Here is a 26,419-nt window from a genome sequence, read left to right as displayed (position 1 = left end):
GGATAAGTCATGCGAAAGAACTTAGAACTAACAGCTTATGAAAGAGCTTTCCCAATAAAAGCTTTTCCAATTAAAAAGTAGCCTTTACCTGTCTTCGGAACGACGTGAGCTATCCATGTTCCAAATATATAATGCCCAGGACTTCTTCGATGTGGATTTAGGGTTTTTAAAAATCCCGATAGGGAACTTTTAATTTTTCCGGGGCAAAAATTAGCCTATGTACTTCACCGGGATGCAAGCTATCTCTGTATTAAATTACCGAAAACGGTTTAACGGATGGGCCGTGAAATGCTTGCAAATAGAACACATTTTCGTATTTATAAAATGAATGACAAATAAAATTTAATTAAGATTGTCAACTGTATTATAAAAAGTATTGGAATGTTCTGTCACAAACATTCGATGTTTACATTTTTGTCGTTGATAAAGACAAATTACATCCAAGTATCGATAATCTTTTTTGTTCCCAGGGAACCCACATCCTTCCCCGGGGCGGGGATTAGTGATAAGATCCCGGTTGACAAGCGGGATTATGGTGAGTGATTCGTATCTATATTTCTATTCCCGAATTCTTTGATCAATTCTTTTTGCCCAATTCCTTTAGTGTAACAAAATGTATTGAGTTATAAAGCCTCTGTTATAATATGACAAAAAATGTTCTGACCAGTAGTGGCGTGCGCAGGATTTGAAGCCACGGTATGCACTACTTAGATAAGCATTGTGGCAAATTCTGTTATACACAATCTCTCAATTCAACTAAATTGACAACTGCCTAAATCTCTATTTCTTTCATAATTCTCCCTGCGGGAAAGGATATCATCAGATTTAAACTTTTAGGGCATTTTATTTTTGTTTATAGATTGTGTACAAAATAATTAGGCATGCTATTCATTTAATGGCAGGTCATAATAAAAATGAGCTAGTTCAAAAGGTAAGTTCAGTGCTTTTATACCTCCATGGACTGCATGCAAGCTTAGCCTGGACACCAGGTGATCATTGTCACTATAAATGCTTTGTTCCACTTTGTTGCAACAAAAAATAATGTAACTGAAAAACTTGCTGATCACAGTGTCAGCATACATAATATTATGATTATAGAAACGTCTATAGATAATAGGTTACTCTGTCTATAGTAATAATATTTACAGTACTGATAGATCTTCAGTTACTGTAGAAATATAATAACCAGTGCCCGTCGTTTTGCAGCTTTGGCTTGATTAGTAAATCCTTAGTTTTACCAAGAAGTCTTAGTCGAGTCAAAACTAATTTTTAGGAATTGAGCATACAATATTGAACTCGTGACAGCAAAGTCACAATGTGTAATTTGAGCAAGTTGCTAATAGCAAGGGTCGAGGATATTATCCGAATTGAAAGTTCAAACCTACACAATCAAGAAGATCAAAGCTGTGACGTTCATTACATACCTATGGAGTAACATCCGCTTTACATTAGAACTCTACGATCTTTTAACTGAACCCATCTATAATACCTATAGAATTAAGAATACAATGTTTGTACACTCCGGAATAACATCTATTGAACATAAAATGGTGTTTGTGATGTTTAGCGAGAGGAAAGATAAATATCTTTCCTCTCGCTAAACATCACCGGAGTCAAAACCGGAGTCTGTTTATTTTTTATTTACTTTCCTTTTCTTCACGAAAGTACAAAAGGTATACCAAATGGCTGTTAGCAGCTGTCTGCTGTCTATTTTATACTATTACAAATCCAAATGTCTATTAGCAATTAAACTTGCAGGTGTCAACTCTGGCAAGTCACTTGCATTATCTAATACATATCATCACATCATGTCAATTTCTGCAAGTTTTGTAAGTGTTTACGAAGTGCAAGTAACTTTTGTGTTTACGAAGTGCCAGAGCTGTTATTGTTCGTAGACACCATTTTAGACTGTAAAAGACTTTCTTTTGATAATATATTATTTGAATGAAAAAATATAAACCTAATGTACCTATGTGTACAAAAAAAACTTTTGTAACTCTTGTAACATTTGTCATACAGAACGAAGTCATAGGTACGTTCATTTTCTTAAATAGGTATACAAATCCACATGGATGAAGTCACGGACATCATCTAGTATTTCATATAATATACGTTCACAAAATATTTTACGTGCTTTTGTAACAAAATTTCCGAGTACGGACATTCAAACTTATGAAACCTCAAAATCAGTGACCAGTGAGTGAAAATAATTTATTTTTTCGAGACCAAATCATAATCTTAAAACAAAAAAGTTACTCGCAGAATTTAATTTTCTACCAAGTCTCATTTCGTGTAAAAAAGAGAGCATTGTTGTAGAAAACAACTTTCGTATCGGTCCTCTTTGAAAAGAATAAAGTTGTAAGATAAAAGTGTTTTCTAAAAAACTGCGAAACAACTGCGCCGCTCCCACTGAAACTTTTGGGTCTAGTTCCCAGCGTTTTGTGGTATCAGTACAAGTGAGTGCAAAAATTTGTGTACACATGTTTTATTTAATTTTATCTTAATAAATATATTAACACAAAACAATAGGATACCTATAAATAGATATATAACTTATAAAAAATGACTTGGGGCCATAGCAGAGACTGCGCTTTTAGCATCAGCGACCAGCGATTTGAGAACTGCATCGATGCTGCATCGTGTTTTGACGACTTGCTGCGTTCAGTCGCTGTATTGAAATCGCGAGTTTTACCCTTTGAACGTGGTATCGAGCGGGTCTTGATCGCTGGAAGTTGTGTGTATGCGAAGTGGTGCGTGTCAAACGCAGCATCGAGCTTCCAAAAAACAAGTAAATCGCCGCTTGCTGATGCTACAAGCATCGTATCTGCTATCGCCCTGCGAACAATGCCACGAGATTTGTCAGCACTAAGTATAAGTCCACGACAGGTCGAGACGCCTCGCACACCCGCACGTCACCCGCGCTCGCCCGCACCGGGTAGCGTCAGGGTTGTGCGGGTGTGCGGGGCGCTCCATCCCCGATTTCCCCGACTTGTCGCGTTCAGTAGATGTAGGTACAAGTTTTATTCCAATGAGCAGAAGCTAAAATCACCTGTAAACTGACGCGAAACAAATCAAAATGATAGGTGAACGGTAGAAGCGATATCTTTTACAAAGCCATTTTTAAAACGGAATTTTTCGATGTGATCGTAAAATTTCTTGTTTTAAACATCACTTCTTTCTTATTTAAGTTAAACTTTATCACATTTTTCCAATTTTTTGGTGTTTATTTCGACGGATCAACTTAATACACTGCAAATGCATTCAGTAATTATTATTTATTGGTGGTATTACTTATATTTATTTTTACTTGGAGGAAATTTTTGAATTTTTTTTCTTAGTAGTACCCCACTAAGAAAAAATTCCAGAAATGTGTATGTCATAGAGAAATTGGAAAAACTACAACGAAACTTTCAAGTTTCATATTAGGTTTCATTGATGTTTAAAAATAAAATTAGAAAATATGATTTTATCTTCAATCATCTCATCTTGATAAGAAATAAACAAAAGGTGAGTCTTTGATGAAAATCCAGCGTTGCGTCGTTGAGTCTAGTTAATTTGATTTATATAGGTAGCTGCCTAGTCTAAGGGAAATGCGTATTAAAGTTTAATAAAAAATTTAAGTGCGTGATAGATAATCAGAGTAAAATATGTGTCTGGTCTGGTGGGAGGCTTCGGCCGAGTCTAGTTACCACCCTACCGGCAAAGTCGTGCCGCCAAGCGAATTAGCGTTCCGCTACGATGCCACGTAGAAACCAACCCTTCCAAGTTAGCCCGCTTCCATCTTAGACCGCATTATCACGTACCACCAGGTGAGATTGCAGTCATGGGCTAACTTGTATCTGGATAAAAAAAAATATTAGACATCCCTACGAAAATTGTGCATGGCTACCCGTGCGAAGCCGGGGTGGGTCGCTAGTATTATTATAAAAGATGAAGTACAATGACTGATTCTGTTTTGGTTGGGTAGGCTGGACATATAATTTACATTGAAAACATAATAAATTTTATATTTTCAAATACTTACAGTGTTCAGTTTTTCGCTCCTACAGTACACTAAACTTTTGCCTATTGAAGTGGAGAAATTGCGGAGGAGATTGTTCGGAAATTTGCTCCAGAGTTTTCTAGAGATCTCGATTTTCATTTGGCCGTTTTTTCAGTTAATTAATAGCAGTAAAGTTTTTGTTGCGGCTAATTGATGCATTGCTGAACGGGTTCCCTCGAAAATAATTACCTATACCTACTCGTAGGTCTTGTTTTTTTATTATTCTGACACAAGTTAGCTCTTGACTGTAATCTCATATTTATATAATAACTAGATGCCCGCGACTTCGTCCGCGTGGATTTAGGTTTTTAAATTCCCGTGGGAACTCTTTGATTTTCCGGGATAAAACGTAGCCTATGTCCTTCCTCGGGATGCAAGCTATCTCTTTACCAAAATCGGTTGAACGGTTGAGCCGTGAAAAGCTAGTAGACAGACAGACAGACAGACAGACACACTTTCGCATTTATAATTTTAAGTATGGAGGATATTTATGTAATATACACTACTAGTATACCTAATGTTAGTACCACGTACCATATAATTATGAATTTCAAAATTTAAAAACTTTATCAAACGTTTCCGCAGCGCACTAACGCACGGTTTAGTTCTGTAGAGGCCGCATGAACCTAACTCGGTACTGCACTCAAAACTTGTGCAGTTGCGGGAAAAGTTTTACAGTCTATCCTCGGTAATCTATATTCACTAAATAAAAAGCTAATTTCAACTTTATTTCGTGTTATGTAAAGCGGAATTTCAATTGCAATAAAACTTGTAGTTTTTTATCTGAAGGATCTGTGTTTGACGCTCACGATAAAGTTTTTAAATAAAGTTCCAAGTGTTGAAACTAATTAGCATTGAACTCGACGTTAATTATACATTCGATCCATCCATTGAGTTTACTCCTCAATTTTTAATTGAATTTTAAATTTGTTTTTATACCATATTACAGAAATGAAAGCACTTAAAATATTAGTTCTGAAACAACTTGTGCTTTTTTAAAATCGCGTAAAAAGTTTCGATTAATAATGCGTGGTCTGTTTTAAATTTACATTTTGTATGTAAACACTTGTATTCGAATAAGAGTATTTCAACAGTTTCCAAATGTAAACACACTTGTATATTATGTACATTGTACACATAAGTTTAATAAGGTTTCCACATTCAAAACGTTATCAAACAATACTTCGTTTCTGCGCGGTATGCTTTGTAGAGGCATAAAGCTAAGTTGGTATGGTACTTTAAACTGGTACGACCAGAGAAAAGTTTGTTGTCTGCACACACATCACATCTAAGTAAAGATAAAACTAACAACCTAATTTAAACTTTATCCATTGCAACGTGATATTAAATTTTTTAATTAGAAACTTTAGTAAGCTAATTTATTAGACCGGAAACTCTCAGTCATCATTATAAGTTTATAAGATAGAAGTCTGAAATTTCTGAGTGCTTGTTCATAGTAATGTATTAAAATAGGTAATTATTTTTATATTAATACATTTACATTATAATGTAAGTCCTGCAAATTGTTAATGCGCGTGGGCGTGACGTCAGCACTAGACTGAAGTTTCGAGCTGATGGTATATTTTTATTTCTGCTGATGTAAAAATGACGTCAGCCGATTAATGAGACATTGTTCCAGCGCAATAGCAATTTGTGGGATTTATATAAGGGATGTGATTCAAGTCATGGTATGCGCCCAGATAGATTATATTATATTCTGTGACTAAGTCAAAATGCATGAGATGATTCATGACTGTCGGTGGCTAGTGCTGGTTATAAGTTTTGTGACACTTTATCGAGTAATAAACAGACTTCAAACTCTGCTAAACCAGTTCATGCGCATGACCACGGGCTCATGCGAAACGCAAATCTCCATCGCAACCTCAACCATACCCAACCATAATTTACATTGACAGCTGACTTCTGCAACGTGTATTGTTAGTAGACACCACAGAACAAAGGTGTGGCTCCGATGGCGACATCAATGATGGACACTAAGTTTGATAATGGATCTAAGGGTCTATAATGATGAACTGCATTTGAACTGCAATTCGACAGCAAATTGTAATTCGGTATTTGATAACCAGTCAAATCAGTAACTTTATCAAATGTCAAAACGCGCACTTAGTATATGCGAGCTACTATGAAATATTGAAATGTGACGTCACAATCAATTGACGTGCTTTTTTTAGTGTAATCGATAATTTAAAATGCTTATTACACTTAAAACTGCGTGCGTGGAATTTACATATTTTGGAAGACCCTCTATTTAATAATCACTAAGAAATAATTAATTTTTGACACAGGCAAATACCGAATTGGAATGCTGTTGTGTACTGAATAAAACTGCACCCAAACTGCAATTTTGCAATCAGCGTGCAGTCCAGTCTGTACGATACGATTTATAAATCTATTTTGTAGGAACGTTATAAAGAGTACCTAACGATTTTACAGGGTTCGGTTATATAATATCCCTTACAAATCCAACCCCGCACGGCACTTAAAACTTGTGCTACTACAGCAAAAGTTTATCGGCAATCGATACAAGCTAATTTCATCTTTAAACACTGTAATGTTAAGTATAATTTCGAATGAAAAGAAGGTTTTTATATATTTTTTTTCAGTTCAAGTACCAATCCATGTTTTACTATGAAGATAAAGTTAAATTGAGTTTGTTGTGAGGCTGATGTGACCTAGTTGTGAGAACTTGGCAAATAAAATCGTTTGTAATTAGATCATAATGATCTCGTTTATCAAACAACTTAGGTGCTTAGAACTGCGTCAGAGAGTACAAGTATAATTAAAAAAAACTTGTCAAGTTCGAGTTGGACTCCCCACACGAAGGATTTCGTACCATCGTACCTACATATACCTAAGATATAACACTATGTATCTACTTTTTATTTTTTTGACGGACATTTTGGAATTTGCCATCGGAGACGAAGTCGCGGCATAAGCTATAGTTTGTTTCTATATTTAGATTAAGAACATGACTGCAGTTGAATGAAAGAAAACAATACTAATTAAAATCTCATTAAAAAGTGATTAAAAGTCAACAAAATAATTAATGAACATCTGTTTTATTCATAAACTTTTCTTTAATTGCTTAAATTTTTGTCTTAAGTTTTCTGTGGTTAAAATACCCGTATGTTGTTCTGGAGAACAAGTCTCAAGTTAAACGACAAAGTATTTGGAATTTATTACATTCCAGTGGCTCGCAATTATGAGTTTTCAATTTTTCTAGTCGCGTTTAGTTTTTGCTAGAGGATGCTCGCGACTCCGTCCACTTGGATTTTGATTGTAAAAAGGAACCTATTAATTTTTGGGATAAAAAATTGCGTCTATCAGTCTCCAGGATGCCAGCTATTTCGGTACCAAATAGAAGTTTACCAGCAATATCGTCCATGTAGATTAAAGCTTTTTTTTTGCAAAATTCACACTACCTCTGTGTCAAATTTCATCAAAATCGTGCAAACGGTTGGGCCGTAAAAAGAGACACATTTTCGCATTTATAATTGTAGCATTAATTTTTTCATACGTAAAAGATTTTCAGATAACTGCTAATAAATAATTAGGTATACGACCCTACCAAAAAAGCAAATTAAGCACTTGCAACGGCTCTAGTATATGGGTCTGACATGCCGTCTGGCTCTTAACTAGAAATCTACAGTATTTACGATGGCATACCGATTTCCTGCAGGATATGCGATACACCCTTTGATGACCTGACCTTTAAAATATTTTCAGTGTCTTCTTTAGCATATCATGCATCAATGAAACTTAATATTTTTTTGCACCTAATAAAAAATGTTATGTACAGTGTACACCCCAAAGAAGTTTGAAATGCATATTAAAATTATAACAGACATCACCAGGGACAGTATGTATGTATAAGATATCATAAATACCTACTTAAAATAAAACTATTGCTGCAGTTTAACTGCCTTGTTGAAATAATGAATTAACATTTCCAACATAAATTAAATAATGAAGAATTATTCAAGCGCAAAAACAAATCCAAAATGAAAATTTTATTATAAATCAAAAGACTTCTCGTAATATTTCAATTTAAATTCAACTCTAATTATTATGCAGCTAAGTTAAAATCCGCTTGTACCTACCTATTTAACTTCAATATAGGCAGATTACTGAGAGAAAACTTAAAACTTTGACTGCGGTTGCACAAGTTTTAAATATACCTACCGACTACGTAGGTACACCAAGTTAGGTTGTCCTGTGGCCTCTACAGAACTAGACTGCACGGAAACTGATCGTTTGGTAGTTAGTGTTTATAAAGTTTAAACTTTATATACAGATATACTGCTAGGTTTATTTGAGTACCTACCGCAGTTTCAACAACTCTCAAGTCTCATTTGGATTTGAACTTGTTCTGATAACTATTTTTTTTCCGTTTCAAGCACTACACTAAGATTGGTTTACACTTTAAACACCAAATAGGTATATTTTTGCAGAATTTTCATCATGCAGATTTAGTTATTGAAATAGTTTTAAAGGTAACCAAACAGAAAGAAGTAGATAGGATATTATCAGAAACTGTCTAAAAGTTTTCTGTCGCACTCACTTTGCAAAAATCAGTAGCGTACATCACCGGTTTGGAATCGGTGGCATGTCGAGGTCGCTGTCTGTGGGGTCAGCGTAAAAGTGCGCTTTCACGGGCACAACACGTGCAGTTGAAATTCCGCAATTCCAGGCAATTTAGTCAATTATAACATCGTGACGTCACACGAAGTAATTTATTGCAACACCCAACAATACTTGAAAATTACAGCAATGTATACGAAATAATTGCTACAGATTGCTACATTTATTGCTCCAGAATGATCCATACGTGTTGAAGAGCTTAAAAAATTGCCCAAGGTGTGATACCTTAAAGGTATGATTCCGAACCACGCTGCACGCAGCAGCACTGCCGCAACAGTGCTGTCACCAGCTGTCACAGTCCTGTCGCGGCACTACTGATGGTCCCCATACAATCTCTATAAGCTTATATGACATTACATTCCGAGCTAGGCAGCAATGTCGCGGCAACAATGTAACGGAACATAGCGGGTTCGGAATCATACCTTTATGAGCAGACTGACTTCCGGCGCGCGTCAGAATTTTTCTGATAGGTAATTTCTGATAATATGCAGCTGCACTTAAACTGCTCAAGTAAAACATTTAAAACTAAAACATAGAGCTGGATCATTTGTGAAATCAAAACTTTACTGTACGTAGAAAAGGAATGACGATTGGATTTTCACTCGATATGGATTACGGGATGGTATTACGGAAAATTTTGACCGCAGCTGCACGAGTTTGAAGTAAAGTTCCGTGTTAGAGCTGTGCGGCCTAGAATTGAGCACTGTGAGTGAATTGAGCACTATGATGCTGAAATTCCAATTTAATGTTACGAAGGATTCTCGAAAATTGAGACTTCAGCAGAGTGCTAATCAGAATGCAATCCTGGCCCTCAATGTTCGTAATACCTATTTCTATGAAATTACTAAGCTGCTATTCCTCAGATATTTTTTATTTCAACATAAAATATTATTGAAGGCAATAAAAATATCATCGTAGATAGACTACGAATATAGGTAGGTAATACCTAAATACGTATATCAAAATGCAAAATCCCCTCTTGTTATTTGATGACGTAGATTCATTTCAACAACAGAGTCAAATTCTGATTATATAACTTATTTTTGTTATAATAAATACTTTATAAGGAAATCATTAATACATTTCTTTGCTTTTGTTTCAGGTATAAATTTACAAAGTGTAGAGTCTGAAACATTGCACAATTCTAGAAAATCTAGGTAAGAAATTGTTATGATATTTTGTAAGTACAATAGGTAGGTAGGTAAATTTTAGATTTACTACTTTAGCAAATACAAGCCGAAAGAGTAGCTATAAGCTATTATATTATATTTATTTTTTTATTTATTTATTCAGATACAAGTTAGCCCTTGACTGCAATCTCACCTGATGGTAAGTGATGATGCAGTCTAAGATGATAGCGGGCTAACCTGGAATCTATACTAATATTATAAACGCGAAAGTGTGTGTCTGTCTGTCTACCAGCTTCCCATCACAAACGGTATATCCGTATGTCCTTCCTTAGAAGAAATATCTGAATCTACATTGCGGCCATCATCTAGTAATTAATATTATGGTTTCTTTTCGTCTTAAAATTAATGTTAATTATTATGATGAGCATGATGAGCAATAAAAAAGTCCAAAAGTTGCTTTAAGTTTTAATATTTTTTTAAATTTTTAATCAAACAATTTACTTTATTTAAGTTTTTCTGCAAACAGCATTTTAAAACGATAAATTCCATTTAAAATATTTTGATGTATATGATGCTTTGTTATGTGCCTAAACCATAATTTTGCAAATGAAGCTTGGACTACAGCCAAAACGGCCATAATTTATACTATCACGTAGAACAAAGTGGTGTACATTTGTAAGAGAAAGCATTCAGGTCAAAGCCCAAACTATAAAAATTGAATTTAAACATTTTGTGGAGTGTAAAAAAAATAAAAATCGGGTAAGTATGCTGTCATAATAATAATAGTCAAAATTCAATATACAACAATAATAATAGTAGGTATGCATAATATGCGTTTATCCGATTGAGTTGAAACTTTGTACCGTTGTTTGGTCTTGTGGGTAGGGTTCTGGTATCCTCAAAGTGGCGCGTGAGTTATATTGTACTGCATAAGTATCCAGTAGTGATAGCCTAGTGATTAAGACGTTGTCGGCTCCTTTCGAGGAGTTGAGAGTTGGATCCGGTAAAAGGAAAAGGTGACTGACTGATCTATAAACGCACAGCTCAATCTACTGGACGGATGGGGCTGAAATTTAGCATCACTATTATGAGTTATGACGTAGGCATCTGCTAAGAAAGGATTTTTGCAAACTCAACCCCTAAGGGGGTGAAATAAGGGTTTGAAATTTGTGTAGTCCATGCGAAGGATATCACGAGCATAAGCTAGTTAAATAATACCGGAAATCATTAACTTATCATTACCTGTGAGTGTGACCTCAAATGTTGTCTTTATTATTCACGCAGAGTCTCAACTTGCGCGAGTGCCTACAAAAAATCTACATAAGTATATCTAGCAGTGGACATTTCTATCGGGTGATGATGATGATGATGATGATGATGGCGATATGTTTTCTTTTATTTTACCGTTATGAACACGAATAAGATTAATTATACCTATGCGCTCTCGCCTCCCTATGTCAATCTCTCTGAATTTATCGTAATCACTCAGTTATTTTCGTAGCACGTAGCATATGCAGGCGCTACGGATAATGTATTCAGTTATTATGTTTAAAACATGCTAATGCTTATCGTTGACAAGCAGCTGTTTACGTGGTGGCATATTATTATGGTGAACTACGTGTGGAGGAATTTTCGTTGTCCTCTTCTACCTCTAAATTTGAATGACCGTTAATACTTGCGTACGAAAAATAGTGTACATTACGCGGCAGAAGGTAATGTACATTGGCCTTTAGAATGACATTTCGGCTTTGTAGAGCGTTGTCTCTGTCACTCATACCTATATGACGTTTTGTCGGTCTCAACGGCAGAGACAATGGTCTTTAAATTTGCTATCTCCTTCTAAAATATGTCGATGTACATTACTTTCTGCCACGTATCGCGTATCTGCCTATTATCGCAAAAAATACTGTAATTTTGTTGCGTACCAAAAAAATTATCGATATCGATTACTCGGCATGTGATGTCATAAAAGGTTACCAGAAGTGAGTTAAAAAGTTAGACAGAAATGCAGGGCATTATAAGCTATTTTTGGATTGGTTATTGGACTGTCCTCTCCTTCAAGCTTGCGCGCAGACATTGGTCGCACGCGCAGAGCTTACCGAGAGGTTTAATCTTTAAACTAACCTAACTACAACACTAAACCTGATCAGGCACCAAATCACTATTACAACCAATCAATTAAAATGACCTAAACGCAAAGCATTTAATAGTCGAATGAATCTGCGTCTGAACGCAGACTGGCTTTAGAATCATAAACAACCGGTATTTATACCATCGACTCAAGATGGTAATGCAACACATCACGTGACTTCTGTCAGAGATAATTAATTATTATAAGTGCGATAACATGGCGATAACAATCATCACACCAGAAAATTACCATCTCGATCTGTCGCTATCTATAGGTACACGTATCTACTTACTCAAAATAACATTTCTCCTAAACGTAAATATTGCCTTGCATCACTACGTAGCTCACACGTGATGTTTTCTAAAGTTAATTTGTAATTATAATTTTTCAACTTTATTTATGCATGCACTCTTATGACCATTATGATAATTTCTTAGAAATTTCATTCGAATATGTACGATAAGCCATTTCCAAAAAATTATGTTTGATGAAATATGAAATCATACGTACCTACGTAGCTATGGATCGTGAAAAGGTAACACAGACGGACAGACATAGACACACACTCACATTAGTATGAAAATATATGAATAAACAATGTTAAAACTGAAAAGTTTTAACAACTAATCAATATACATTATATGATAATGGAAACAATAACGGAGCCCTCTACATAATGACTATATGTATATAAAACTCAGATTACATCTGCAATCTAATTACGTCCAGTAAACAGTGCGGGCGTAGTTTAACAACGGTTAACTATGCATAAATTAAACTGAGATTAATGAAATTACCACGAACAGGGGGCGGTCGTGGCCATGCATTAATGTATGCTCAATTTGAATTTATAGCTTACGTAGGGTCACTACGAGAACTGTTGAATGGATCGGGATAAATCCATCGTCAATCATCGTCATGATCAACCACAGGGAATTCTGAGATAAAACTGAGATAACTTGTACCTATCTATTGATAGCATGTATATAATATACCTACGCTTTCATCTCGGAAAGTTAGGGTGAGATCTATGGAGCGCATGCTCTGACTTTGCTTAGACTTAAGACAGAGTTAAAACGCGACAGAGGTATATCTCTCACATTAATCTGTCTTTTAACTCGAATCTTAAGGCTGAGCAAAGTCAAAGTGCGCTCTGTAGATCTTAGCCTCGGTGTTCCCACGGCATTTTATTAACCTAAATCCATGCAGATGAAGTAGCGAGCATCATCTACTTTTAAATAAAATTATTACAGGACTTTGTCCTTTGATGTCTGGATATTATGGTGATTCCGAGCTCATGGCGCAACGTGCATATTGTAGCTGAAACATATAATATAATATGTGCTTATGTATGTATGTTGCGTGGAATTATACAGGATGATTAGAAAAGCTGGTTTGGAAATTGGATTGTTGATTTATTTACGCGTAAACAAATCATAATTAGTATGATTATCAGGTTTATACAAAGACTGCCTACTGCCTAGTGACATAATTATTATATTAAAATGGTGTCCCCAACTTTTTCAATAGAATGTTTTTTATTATGTAGCTACTAGCTGATGCCCGATATTTTACCTCGACTTTTTGTAAAAAAAAATGCTTCCCTTTAGGAACAAAATCAACCACAAATCAGTCATTATGGCCTCCACAAATATCCTAGCAATTTAAAATTTCCGCTTAGTCTCTTAATCTCGGAGAGTTAACTCCGTCCGAAAAACCATTCTCTATTAAGACTGTATTGTACCCACAAAACAGAAAATATAACACGTTAAAAGTGTTATAGAAGAAGAAAGAAAGAAGAAGAACTAACAAACAAAGAAACAAACACACTTTCGCATTTATTGGGTAGTGATAGTGGTAATACGTATTATTTAAATATTATGTATTTTGTGCCACGGTTGGCACTACAATACCTATAAATCATCCACGATACGAATAACTTTGTAATATTTTCTTTGTATTACAAATGTTCAAAATAAATACTTCAAGAGTAACAGAACTCTGCTCCCCCAACTCACTTCGAAGAAGTTTTGATAGCAAAACTTTGTACAAACTAAATTCGACCTTAGCTCATGCATACAGATCGTATGAAAACAATCTGACTACAATTAACATTGTAGGCTACGAGCCAACCACTTAGTAAGTCTGCGTGGATTTTAGGTTTTTCAAATTTCTGTGGGAACTCTTTGATTTTCCGGGACAAAACATAGCACAAATCCACCCCATATCTGTCCACAAGAGTCAAGCTATCTATGTAGCAAATCTCGACAAAATCTGTTAAACGGACGGACACACTTTCGCATTTTATAATATTAGTAAAGTTTGATGTCTTTCAGCCATGCTCTCACCAAAAAAATATTTTAATGAAAACAATATTTATGATGAAAATTTTTATAATACGTTCGCCATTCCTCGAAGATTCCTTTCAAGAAGTTTGATTAAGTTTTATACAAACTAAATTCAATTTTAACTCATGCATACAGATCTAATGGAAACAATTTTAAACTGACTGAATAACATTATAGTAGTATGAGAGATGGCAGCACTGACTTTTCATTATTTTAACCATTATTATAAACACCGAACTAAATACTTTAATGTGTAACATCAATAGCAAACATTACGACTACTTTTCTGGGCCTATTATATTTCCGTATTAAAGTCGCTTTCGTGTAACAAAAATAACGTTGTAATTATATCCGCTCTTACACTAAAAGCGGTATTATGTTAAATGCAGTATTTGATTTCATATTTCAGTAGCAGCGATATCAACGAGAAATGTGGCCTACATTTGATAGCGAATATCAAGCTTTAAGAGCCTTTGCACATGACGACTTTTCCATGCGCAGAATTTGAGTATGGTTTTTGTTGCATCTGATGCACTTCAAGCCTCATATGCAACAAAAACCATACTCAAATTTTTCATTTTGACTTAACATAATGTCAAATTGTAAATTAATGATGCTATATTTAAAACTAGATGATGCCCGCGACTTCATCCGCGTGGATTACACAAATTTCAAAACCCTATCGTATTTTCAAACATCCTTTCTTGTCGCCCAAAACGTATTTTTCGGAAAAACTGGCATCCCAGGAAACGTCAATTGCTTAGTTTAATTAAAAATTCGAATTTATTTGCGATCACGATACACTAGGTAGGTTAGTAGGTTGTTTTGTACAGCTTTTAAAAATAAAAGATGTCGAGCTCCTCTATAGATTTTATAGTAAGCGCCCCCAGCGAAAAACTTTGGGATATACAAATTTGTGATACAAAATATTCGATAAAACAAAGTGCCCAAAAATAGTCTTCCACTTTATCCTTCTAAAACTGAAAACTTACGAATGTTCGAAAATCGAACCACGAGGTTTCGGGATGGACAGACTCGTAAGTAAGTACTTATTAGGCCCGCTAGGGTTCCACTTACCTATATAGGTACCTACAATCTACATGTTCACAAAATACAGTCCTGCATGGGCTGCATTTTGTAAACATGTTCGTGAAATGGGAGTCGATAAAGTAGCGGTATGCAAAGGTTCTTATAATTATTACAGCGTTCACTAGTTGGTAAAAAGATTGAAAGCCTTTATTCTAATATATTTTGTTTAAGTTATGTGTTTTTAAAAGGTAAACACACGCACCACTTAACAGCTAAGTGTTCTTGATGCAGTTTTAGCATGCAAGAGTGGTGTATGTTTATCCAAACCAAGTTATTATATTCCGCTAACAGATATTACAACCTCATGAACATAAATGTATGAAACTTTTAATGTATTTTACGAAGCTCTTTTAACTTTTACGTATATTTTAGTAATTAAGTTTAAGCCGATTTCAGTTAAAATTAAATAAATTTATTTTACATCAGAAAATAATGCCTTTAGGTATACCTAAAGCACTATTGAGCACTGCACGAGTTCTCTCTCAGAGTGAGAAGAGTTCAGGCCGCAGCCCACCACGCTGACTTATGTGGATTGGCAGTCTTCATATACCTAATATACATAATGGATAATACCTCATATACATAAAACATAATGGAAAACTCTCAGGCATGCAGATTTCCTCACGATGTTTTCCTTCACGGTCAAAGCGAGTGATATATTTTAACGCACAGAACTCTTTCAAATTAAAAGTACATGCCCGTGATAGGTGACGGAACCGACCACTAAGCTAGCACCGATTTTTCCAAATAACATATTAGTGTTTAACAGTTAATGTTTTCATTTGCAGGTCGAACGAACATAAGAAGACCAGAAGAAAATATAATAATATGGGGCAGTCATTTCAGTCCGTTACATTTGGTTTGTATTACAACTCTATGCTTTCTTTAATTTTTATAATATCCTCTACCCTAAGGTTGCCTGGAAGAGATCGCTATTTTAGCGATAAGGCCGCCTATTGTACATGCTGTATTTGTTATATGTCTATTGTTTTTGTTTTGGTGTACAATAAAGCATATTTTACTTTTACTTTTACTTTATGTAAAAAGGCATAATATCTATGTAAAAAACACAGTCGAATTGAGAAACTCCTCCTTTAAGAAGTCAGTTAAAAAATCAACTTTAAGTAAGACAGCTAAAACTATGTAAAAAGACTTCATATAAATGATGTTCTATCATAATATTTTGATCTGACCGTATCAAAATTGATTTTTATATATTTTTTTTAAATTAAGATACAAGTTAACCCTTGACTGCAATCTCACCTGGTGGTAAGAGATGATGTAGTCTAAGATGGAAGCGGGCTAGCCTGGAAGGGGCATGGCAGTTTTTATTAAACCCTTTGGTTTCTACACGGCATCGGACCGGAACGCTAAATCGTTTGCCGGCACGGCTTTGCCGGTAGGCTGGTAACTAGCCGCGGTCGAAGCCTCTCACCAGACCATTACCTTTATTACCTATATCATTAAATTTTAATTGCAGGTGCAAGATTCAGAAGAGATCTTAGTTCCGGAAACGTTATGATTACTCAGCATTTCAATGACAAAGTCGTCTCGCCTGGTGAAGATGTAAGTACAATATTCGGGACAGTTTTATAAAACATGTATCTATATAATATATCTGTATATGACCTCACTCCTGGGCGGTCTACTCGGCTTCTGGAGCGAGCTTGGATGGCTGGAGTGAAGACTTCAGCGGGGAGGGGCAATGCACGCACAACAGACGGAAACGTTTAAGTACAGAAACCAGCCCAGAGTGAAGAAAAAGATATCTGTATAAAAGGAAAAGCTCCACGCACAGGTCAAACTACTGGACGGTTCGGGCTGAAATTTTTTCATGTGTGAGTCCGAATCGCACTTGACCGGTTTTGTTTTTCCATTAGGTAGGTACTTACATACATATAAATTTTCATAAGTGCTATTTAATATTTCAGATAAGTCTACAGTGTACAGCAGCTTCAGATCGACCACCACGATTTATTTGGGAGCGAGACGGCGTTGTCATTACCTCGAATACAGACTCCAGGTAACGATATTCATCATCATCATCATCATCAACCCATCGCCGGCTGTCCACCACGCTGGCTGTCCAATTCGCAGACTTCACACACATTTGAGAACAATTTGGAGAACTTTCAGGTATGTAGGTTTTTTCACGATGCTTTCCTTCACTGTTAAAACAAGTGATATTAATTAATTGCTTAGGACGCACATTAACTTCAAAAAGTAGTGAGAGGTGCGTGGCCACGATCGGCCACTTGCCCAGCGTGGTGGACTATGGCATAAACACTTCTTAATCAGATGGGATACCCATGCTCAGTAGTGGGCCAGCGATAGGTTGATGATGATGATGATTGTTCTTTCTATCTCATGTTCCTAGTGGAAACGCTAGTAGGTATCTAATTTACCATAACGTATTAAGCTGTGATAGCCTAGTGGTTAAGACATCCGCCTCCTAATCGTAGGTCGGGGGTCCGATCGCGGGCACGCACCTCTGACTAGTAGACTATGGCCTTCTCATTTTGAGAGGAGAACCTTCCTCTGTAGTGAGCCAGCGGTGGGTTTATCATGTTGATGTTGATGATGATGATGATGATGATGATGATGATGATGATGATGATGATGATGATGATGATGATGATGATGATGATGATGATGATGATGATGATGATGATGATGATGATGATGATTGTAATGTGTGGCACGATTGTATTATATTAATACTTAATCATTGTTTGCTCTATCCAGGTACATCCTGGGTCAGATGATGTCACCCACGGGGATCGGAGTGATATCACAACTAAACATATCCAGGTCTAGAGTGGAAGACGGAGGGCTGTACGCTTGTGTGGCGTACGAGGGAGATTCTAACACGAAACATGCTGCTAGAATAGATGTCTATGGTAAGTAGAACTAGTAAGTAAATAAGTAAATAGAAGCACGTAGAACTAGTAAGTTAGTAAATATTATTATAGGTAGAAGTAGGCGTTACTTTACGGAAATCCATGATATACATTGAACCAAAAGCTTAATTTTCTATAATCCGCTAAAACAAGTTGAATCTGTATTGATGCAGCGTGTGACATGCACCGCCCACCCTCCCACTAATAAACATGCAGGGAAACCAGCCACCAGGCAAGCAATATGCACCACCACCGTCCACCACGCAGCACCACACAAATCCCAAAACACACTCGACGCACGTTTCGTCCCGACACCGGAGCATCCTCAGGAGATGTAGACCTTACAATCCACAATTGCAAATTTTGCCTGGTGGCTGGTTTTTGCTGCACGTTTAGCAGTGGGAGGACGGACGGTGCATGTCGCATGAACATACTCCTAATTGGTTTCTAACTACCCGGCATATTAATGTTACTCAGCAGTACCGCTTTGCCAGTAGAATAGCGACAGCCGAAACCTTTTACCAGACCATCACTAAAACAGCATTAGAAATTAAAAATTCCCAAACTAACCCTGCCAGAAATCAAACCCAGGACCTTCCTTTTATAAGACAGGTGATAACGCTTACCACTGCGCCAGGAAAGTCATCAGCTGTCGGACACTGAACTATTGAATTTGAAATCGAATAAGAAAAAAAACAGAAATAAAAAGCGAGACTATGTACATACTCGAGAAAATGCAGATTGCGATATTGTTTTATACGGGTAGAGTTATTATTAAATATTAATTATTAGTTAAACCACGTTATTAGTTTGATCAACATTTGAGAAATATAATTTTTCATGCTCGAACAAATTAGGTTTCTGCGAAGCCAACCAAATTCTTTGAACAAAATTGTCATTACTTCGTCTTTAGAAATTGGTTCGCTTAACTTTATTAATTGACTACGAACTTGAAACGCTTCAATATTGGGTGTGTAAGTATATATTATAATTATTATTTGAATGAATTTTCATACTCAAAGTGAAAGTTTCATGCACATTTTGATGTAAACCGCAACGGAAAGTAAATCGCATACATCAGCGCCTACGCCACGTTCTCGGATGTCATCACATTTATTTGATGAAACTAAATTAGTCATACTTTCAGTATCAATTTATTCTTCTTCTCGCGTCGGTTCCTTAGTTTTGAGGATGTGGCTCCCCTGAGAGTCAAGATACCGCTTCTTTTACGATGTTCATTCATTATTTTGTACTGAAAAATGCGCTATTCTCTCTTTAAATTGCATATTTAGTCTAAGATGGAAGCGAACTAACCTGGAAAGGGTATGACAGTTTTGATCAAACCCATACCCTTTATCGGTATACTACGCGTCATCATACCTTAAAGCTACGGTACGTATTTAGCTATGTAGTGCGGTCCAACCATGGCCAATGCCTCCAAGATAAGCCTCCTGCTTGACTTACTGCTCTTGCGGCCATGTGCTCTTGTTTTAACAGTTTTTGAAAATATTTTGAACACTTTTTGTTTCTAAATTACAGGACCACCTTACATCAGAACTTTACCACCGATCAAAGTTCAAAGTGGCGATTCCTTAAAACTTAGATGCCCTTACTATGGATTCCCTATCAGGTACTCCCTTTCTTATTTCGCAAAATTCGTACATTAGCCTGTTCGCGTCGAATGCTGTACATTCGAGAGCATGCGATGACATAGTGGTCCACTTTTCTCTTTCAACCACTTTCCACCACCTTCCCAAGGATTGGTTCAGCGAAATGGAAGTCGTACCACGCTGTACAGTACGTGGCAGAAAATATTGTACATCGACCTTTAGAAAGAGATAGCAGTTTCGTAGAGCGCTGCCTCTGTCGTTGACACTGACAAAACGTCACATAACTATGAGTGACAGAGACAACACTCTACAAAGCTGAAATCTCATTCTAAAGGTCGACATACAATATTTCTTGCCGGCTACTGTACTTTACTTCAGAGTACATAAATATTGTTACCCGCAATTTTGTGTGCTTTTAGGTTTTAAAAAACCTGTAAAATCCCTTTATTTTGCCATATTAAAAAAAACATTTTGTGTCCTTCTCTAGTAGGTATCCAAACTTTTTAGCAAGAACACGACGAAATTATCGAAATAGAACTTGTATAATTTTTTACTACGGATTTTAAATTTTCAGTAAACTAGAATGGGAGCATAAAGGCAAGAAAATCATCAGTTCAATACTTCCACAACACACAAGATATAAACGAACCAATATAAATAGTAAAAATCGTAAAAATACGAGAAAAAGACGCAGAAAACGGCAAGTTTTAGAGAGTAGTGAAGACGGAGTACTCAGTATAGAAAGAGTATTAAAAGAAGAGAATGGAGAAATGTATACTTGTATTGTTTTTAGTCCGTCAGGTGAAATGGCTAGAAGGTAAGGCATAGATAGGTGTTTGTGATAATATAAAAATTTAACAACCTGACAACCATAACACTAAAATCATATACTTTGAGGTGTAAGTGTTGTTTCAATAACTGCAAACGTGTTGCTACTAGATGGCATAAACAGTTTCTTCAGTATTGAATGAACATACCTACATATATCACAATTTTTGTCACTGGCAGCAGGCGAGCCGTAGCTTAGTGGTCAGATCGTCAGGCGCGATTCCAGGGGACGCGGGTTCGATTTCCACCGGTCCGCAATTTTTGATATGTATTGAAAATTATTTTGTAAGTGTTCCATTAGATAGAGGTATTGCTGTTAATTTTGTCGAAATCACTGCCCTGACTAAAGGAATCTAATCTACCTACTGCCGTCTAAAGCGATGACTGATGTTGCATACTAAAATCTGTATTATATCTGTTCCGTCAGTGATTAACAAAATGATTAACGGAATTGACTGCTGCAGAACCTATCGTCTAATGAAACCCTAATGTGGAAGATACTATTAAGTATTCTGTGCACCTAAGAGGTAGATGACAATCGGGGTGTGAGGTACGCACCGAGTTAGCGTGGGGGCTGTGCGGGTGAGCGGGGCGTTCCCTCCCCGATTGCCATCTCGGCCTGTCGCGTACTATAGGTACGTCCTTCAACAATTCACCTTTATTATGACGGATACAATCGTACGGCGGTTACGCACTCATCCGATCCGAGTCCGTGAAAATACGTTCATTTTTGTTTTGTCTGGTACCTACTGATGTCGTATGTGATATGTCGTAGATACATTTTACATGCCTATTTTCACGGATTCGGATCGGATGAGTGCGTGACAAATAATGTTATTGTTGTTTAAGTTAATATTAACATTTACAGATCGTTTGAAATACAAGTGGTAGAAGCACCAGAGTTAGATGAACTCCGTGTTGGTTCCGGACTAAAGGAAGGACAGATTGTGCAAATTACCTGCAATATTATCAGTGGAGATCCACCAATATTCTTCTCTTGGCTGAAAGATGGAATGAAAATTCCAGCTAGTTTAAAGGTGACAAACTTTTACCTACTTACTGTTATAGCTAATATTTGATGTGATTGCCTATTTTGTTAAAAAAAGCTATACCTACATACAAAATACGAACTCTTCTCACCTCACTGACTGACTGATCTATCAACGCACCCCTAAGCTAATGGGGTAAGAAACTTGAAATGACTGTAGATTCTTTTCATTAATTACGTAGGCACACATTAAGAAATGATTTTTCAAACTCCATGTTGTGTATAAAAGTCTGTCATTTTTCAAATTATATCAGTGAAAACAGGTATTTGGGTTTTCAGTTAAAAATGAAGAAATAAGTATTTTTAAAGATTCTTTTAATTCTATCCCCTCAGCTTAGAAATTTCTCTCGAGCGCAGCCAGGAAGGGTCAGCTAGTAATATATAATTTCTTAAATAATCGTCATTATCAACGTTTCAATTACCCTCTCCTGGGTATAGTATCACTTTGTAAGGAATTGCTTAATTCAGAGTTTTGTACGCCTTGTAACTTGATTAATATCGAGCTCTCGAGATTCTCCTAATGTCACATCTTCCTGTGAAGGGTCATCATTCCAGAAACTTACGAACCACCTTTTAATGAATGTGTAAGTAAAGCCTATACTACTAGTGTTATCATTTCCATCATGAGATTTCCATAATTTGAGTAATTTCTTCAGTACTTTTGTCATAGTAAAACTTATATTCCAGATAACCGAAAGAAGCTCCGAACTATTCAGCGTTTTGATTATCAAAAGGGTTTCACTAGAACACTGCGGTAGATATACATGTATAGCCACTAATCATGTCGGAAAGGTCAACCAGACCACTGATTTGTATATAAATGGTAAGATAAACTTATTAATAAGTTGGTTATTTCTACCTTGGATTCCCAACCTCATTTCAATAATCTAATCGGGCTTGATATTTACAGTTGCACCAAAGTGGGTAGAAGAACCGACGAATACATCTCTTCTTCTTGGCCAACGGGGTATTGTTGACTGCAATGCGAATGGATATCCTACGCCTCAGATACATTGGATGAAAAGAGATGGTATGATTCCACGATCTCATTGTATTACGCACTAGATAAATTATTCCGTAAAAAACAGTGTCCTATGAAGCTGTATAAATTGGTAGTATTAACTAACCATCAAATTCTAAGCAAAAGCAAGTGTATAGCCTGCAATATTTTTATATGTAATAACCCGTCTACTGCGTAATACATAGAAGTCGTTGGTGGGTTGGATTTATTATAATTCTTGCAGTTATTTTACATTTTATTTTTACCCTGATTAGCATAAAATTTTGAATTTTTCAGCTGCTTTAGGAATCTGGCGACCAATTCTTGATCTAGCCGGTGGTGGAGTGTCTAGCTATCCAAATGGCTCTTTATCCTTAGAGGTGGTCTCTCTAGCGGACGAGGGAGAATACGCATGCCACGTGGACAATGGGGTTGGGGAACCATTGCATAAGAATCTATGGATCAGTGTCAATAGTAAGTAAAATAGTAAAGCGAAATTTCACTTTTACCAGATTTAGTTGTCCTTTCATTGGATCCTGTTTTAAGCCATGTTTGGCTTAAAACCAACCTACCATGCTGGGCAAGTATGGATTGGCGGACTTCACTCATCTTTGAGAACATTATGGAGAATTCTCAGGTATGCAGGTTTCCTCACGATGTCATCCTTCACCGTAAAAGCAAGTGATATTTAGTTACTTAAAACGCACATAACTCCGAAAAGTTAGCGGTGCATGCCTGTGATCGAACCCCCGACCTTCGATAAGGAGGCGTACGTCTTAACCACCAGGCTATCACAGCTAGGGTGCTGTAAATATGTCTCTGCCATTAAAATATCCTCCATGGAATGGAATGACTAACTTCCAAATTATTTCTAGAGCCGGTGCACTTCGAGTCCGTGGGAATGAACCTGACTACTAAGATGGGACTACCAATGACACTTATTTGTCAACCGCTAGGAGATAATCCGATAAGGATAAAATGGAGCTTAGACGGAAAACCAGTGGAATTCACATCTTCAAGGTGACACACTACACTCTAGATATTAAACTATATTAATTCACGTATACTTCACGACAAGTTGAGATGGCAATCGGGATATGAGGCAGGGGGACGCCCCGCACACCGCACCCGATAGGAGTGAGGGCTGTGTGTTGCAACCTGTCGCTTACTATAGGTATGATATAAAAAGAAAAGCTGACTGTCTGACTGATCTATCAACGCACAGCTCAAACTACTGGACGGATCGGGCTGAAATTTGGCATGCAAATGGCTATTATAACGTAGACATCCACTAAGAAAGGATTTTTGATAACTCAACCCCAAAAGGGGTAAAATAGGCGTATGCAATTCGTATAGTCCACGTGGACGAAGTCGCACGCATAAGCTAGTTTATTATATCGGACAAAGTGCTCGTGCACGCGAAGCAAGTTTAGCGTAGACCACTTGGGGCTGACATACCAAAATTTGAAATTTCTGAGTGCTAAAAGAGCCATCTACCAAAAGCTAAAGAAACTAGGTGAAAACAAGGACGCTACGAGAACCTTACCTATTTCGTAAGTTCCATGACGAGAACAGAATGGAGTTTCAAACTTCAAGTTACCATGTTCGTCCGCATCTATCCAGTTTAGAAGCCAGTTCCTTGTTTAAAACATAGATGTCATTAGTCTTGAAAAATTAGAACTACCCTCATATATTTATTTATCACGTAGTTTCCATTTTGTTTATTAATAATGAAGGATGTTTATTATGGTCACTGATGTATAAATTATGGTAATTTTTCCTTAGGATCACAATATCAGAGACGGTAAACTCAAACGGCATGAAAAGTACAATCAACATCAATTACGTGGAAGGAAGAGACGGCGGAACCTACGAGTGCAGAGCGAGCAATCCTTTTGGTGTTGCTACGTTTAATATTCGATTAAATATACTGGGTAAGCATTTTTCTGTTTATTGCATAATGCAAAGAACAATGTATTATTTATAAACTATAACACAATTATTAATATCCCTACTACCTACTAGGTTAAAGGTTTCTTTTCTTTAAAAAACCGGCCAAGTGCGAGTCAGGCTCGCGCAACTAGGATTCCATACTACAGTCGTATTTTTTTCGACATTTTGCACGATAATTCATAAACTATGATGCATAAAAATAAACAAAAATCTGTTTTAGAATGCACTGGTGAAGTCCTTTCACATGATATCCCACTTGGTATAGTTATCTTACTTTGAAAATTGAAAATCCTAAATTTCATGATTCTAGGTCAACGGAAAGTACCCTGTAGGTTTCTTGCCAGACCGACAGACAGACAGACAACAAAGTGATCCTTTAAGGGTTCCGTTTTTCCTTTTGAGGTACGGTACCATAAAGAGAAAGATACGAGTTAGTGCAATGTTTGGGGCAAGAATTTGTTTGTTTATGTGTTTGTCTGTTTTTATTTTTTCTATAAAACTAGTACTTAGACCAATTTTCTTACTGTTTTTGAGATTGTTAGATTCAAGCAGATATAGTCCAAAATAATAATTTTTCGCATGTTTTACAGAACCGCCAACTCCTCCAATGGACCTCCAAGTGGATTCAGTGACCAGTTCCTCAGCGAAACTGTCCTGGAGAGACACAATTATATCACACGTTCAATACTACAGCCTCCAATACTCCTCCAACCATTATACTATGTGGGATTCTGCCAAAACTATTAACATAACTAGGTATGGAAATCTATTTTTATGGTACTACTGATGTTTTTTTTAATGTGAGTGATAAAACATTTTCAATTGGTTGAATATGTATACACCCAGGCCAAAAGTAAAAAGTTATTGTTCCGTGTCACATCCATACTACAAATAATATGATCTACTAAAATATAGCAAAAATGCGAAAGTGTTTGATTACCTACTAGCTTTTCATGACCCATCCGTTTAACTGATTTTGTCAAAAATTTTGGGGATTGGGAAAGGACATAGGCTACTTTTGGCCCTGGAAAATCAAGGAGTTTCCACGAGACTAATAAAAATCTAAATTCACGTGGGCGAAGTCGTGGGCATCATCTAGTTTCAAGGATTTTGGCTCGAATCTGTATATCAAGGTCAAAATGGCAAACTATGGTCGCCCGGTGCAGGCAAGCGTGGGTGAGGTGCGGGTGTACGGGGTGTCGCCCCGCCTCATACCCCGATTGCCATCTCGACCTGTCGCCACACATCGGCTGATATTTTGCTAATTGTCTAGACAAGAAAGTGACATTCGTCAAAGCATCGAGCTTAGAGACCTGCAGCCAGCAGTAGACTATCGTGTGCGGATCGCTTCAGGCAACCAAGTCGATCTTAGCCCTTACACGCAAGCTGTGCATTTCACTACGTTACAAGAAGGTACCTTGATCTAAAAAAAGATTATAAAATACTTAGATAGGAAATCCTTACTTATATTTTTATCTCAACAGGCACAAGTCGTATATTTGACCATAGGCCTTTTTGAGTTTTTCACCCGGCGTAACAAATTGAAAGTCCCTACAAGAGACCTACGTCCAGCAGTGGACCTCTATCGGTTGATATTGATGATGATGATATTTGCTAAACTAATTATGTACTTAACCCTTTCCTACCAGCACGAAATTATTTACACATATTTCTACAC

At 36.6% G+C, this 26,419-nt stretch overlaps 1 protein-coding gene across 4 annotated transcripts in view; it reads left to right on the top strand.

The window, feature by feature from the left end:
* The window catches only part of LOC117983483 (cell adhesion molecule Dscam2-like), a 111,381-nt gene that overhangs the window by 71,790 nt on the left and 13,172 nt on the right, over positions 1-26,419 (top strand). For 3 of the 4 annotated variants that reach the window (XM_069499589.1, XM_069499588.1, XM_069499591.1), the window contains exons 4-19: positions 471-535; positions 9,807-9,861; positions 16,191-16,261; positions 16,883-16,968; positions 17,334-17,425; positions 18,148-18,302; positions 19,842-19,932; positions 20,487-20,729; positions 21,609-21,777; positions 22,476-22,611; positions 22,699-22,818; positions 23,086-23,262; positions 23,664-23,808; positions 24,574-24,722; positions 25,332-25,497; positions 26,015-26,154. In XM_069499589.1, the coding sequence (XP_069355690.1) occupies positions 471-535; positions 9,807-9,861; positions 16,191-16,261; positions 16,883-16,968; positions 17,334-17,425; positions 18,148-18,302; positions 19,842-19,932; positions 20,487-20,729; positions 21,609-21,777; positions 22,476-22,611; positions 22,699-22,818; positions 23,086-23,262; positions 23,664-23,808; positions 24,574-24,722; positions 25,332-25,497; positions 26,015-26,154 (2,060 nt within the window). Of the gene's footprint in view, positions 1-470; positions 536-9,806; positions 9,862-16,190; positions 16,262-16,882; positions 16,969-17,333; positions 17,426-18,147; positions 18,303-18,979; positions 19,222-19,841; positions 19,933-20,486; positions 20,730-21,608; positions 21,778-22,475; positions 22,612-22,698; positions 22,819-23,085; positions 23,263-23,663; positions 23,809-24,573; positions 24,723-25,331; positions 25,498-26,014; positions 26,155-26,419 lie in introns of those variants that run through there. The other variant, XM_069499590.1, reaches the window with a different exon arrangement.

This window comes from Maniola hyperantus, chromosome 7, assembly GCF_902806685.2.
Source record: "Maniola hyperantus chromosome 7, iAphHyp1.2, whole genome shotgun sequence".
Lineage (NCBI taxonomy): Eukaryota > Metazoa > Arthropoda > Insecta > Lepidoptera > Nymphalidae > Maniola > Maniola hyperantus.
This window is presented reverse-complemented; position numbering and strand designations above follow the sequence as displayed.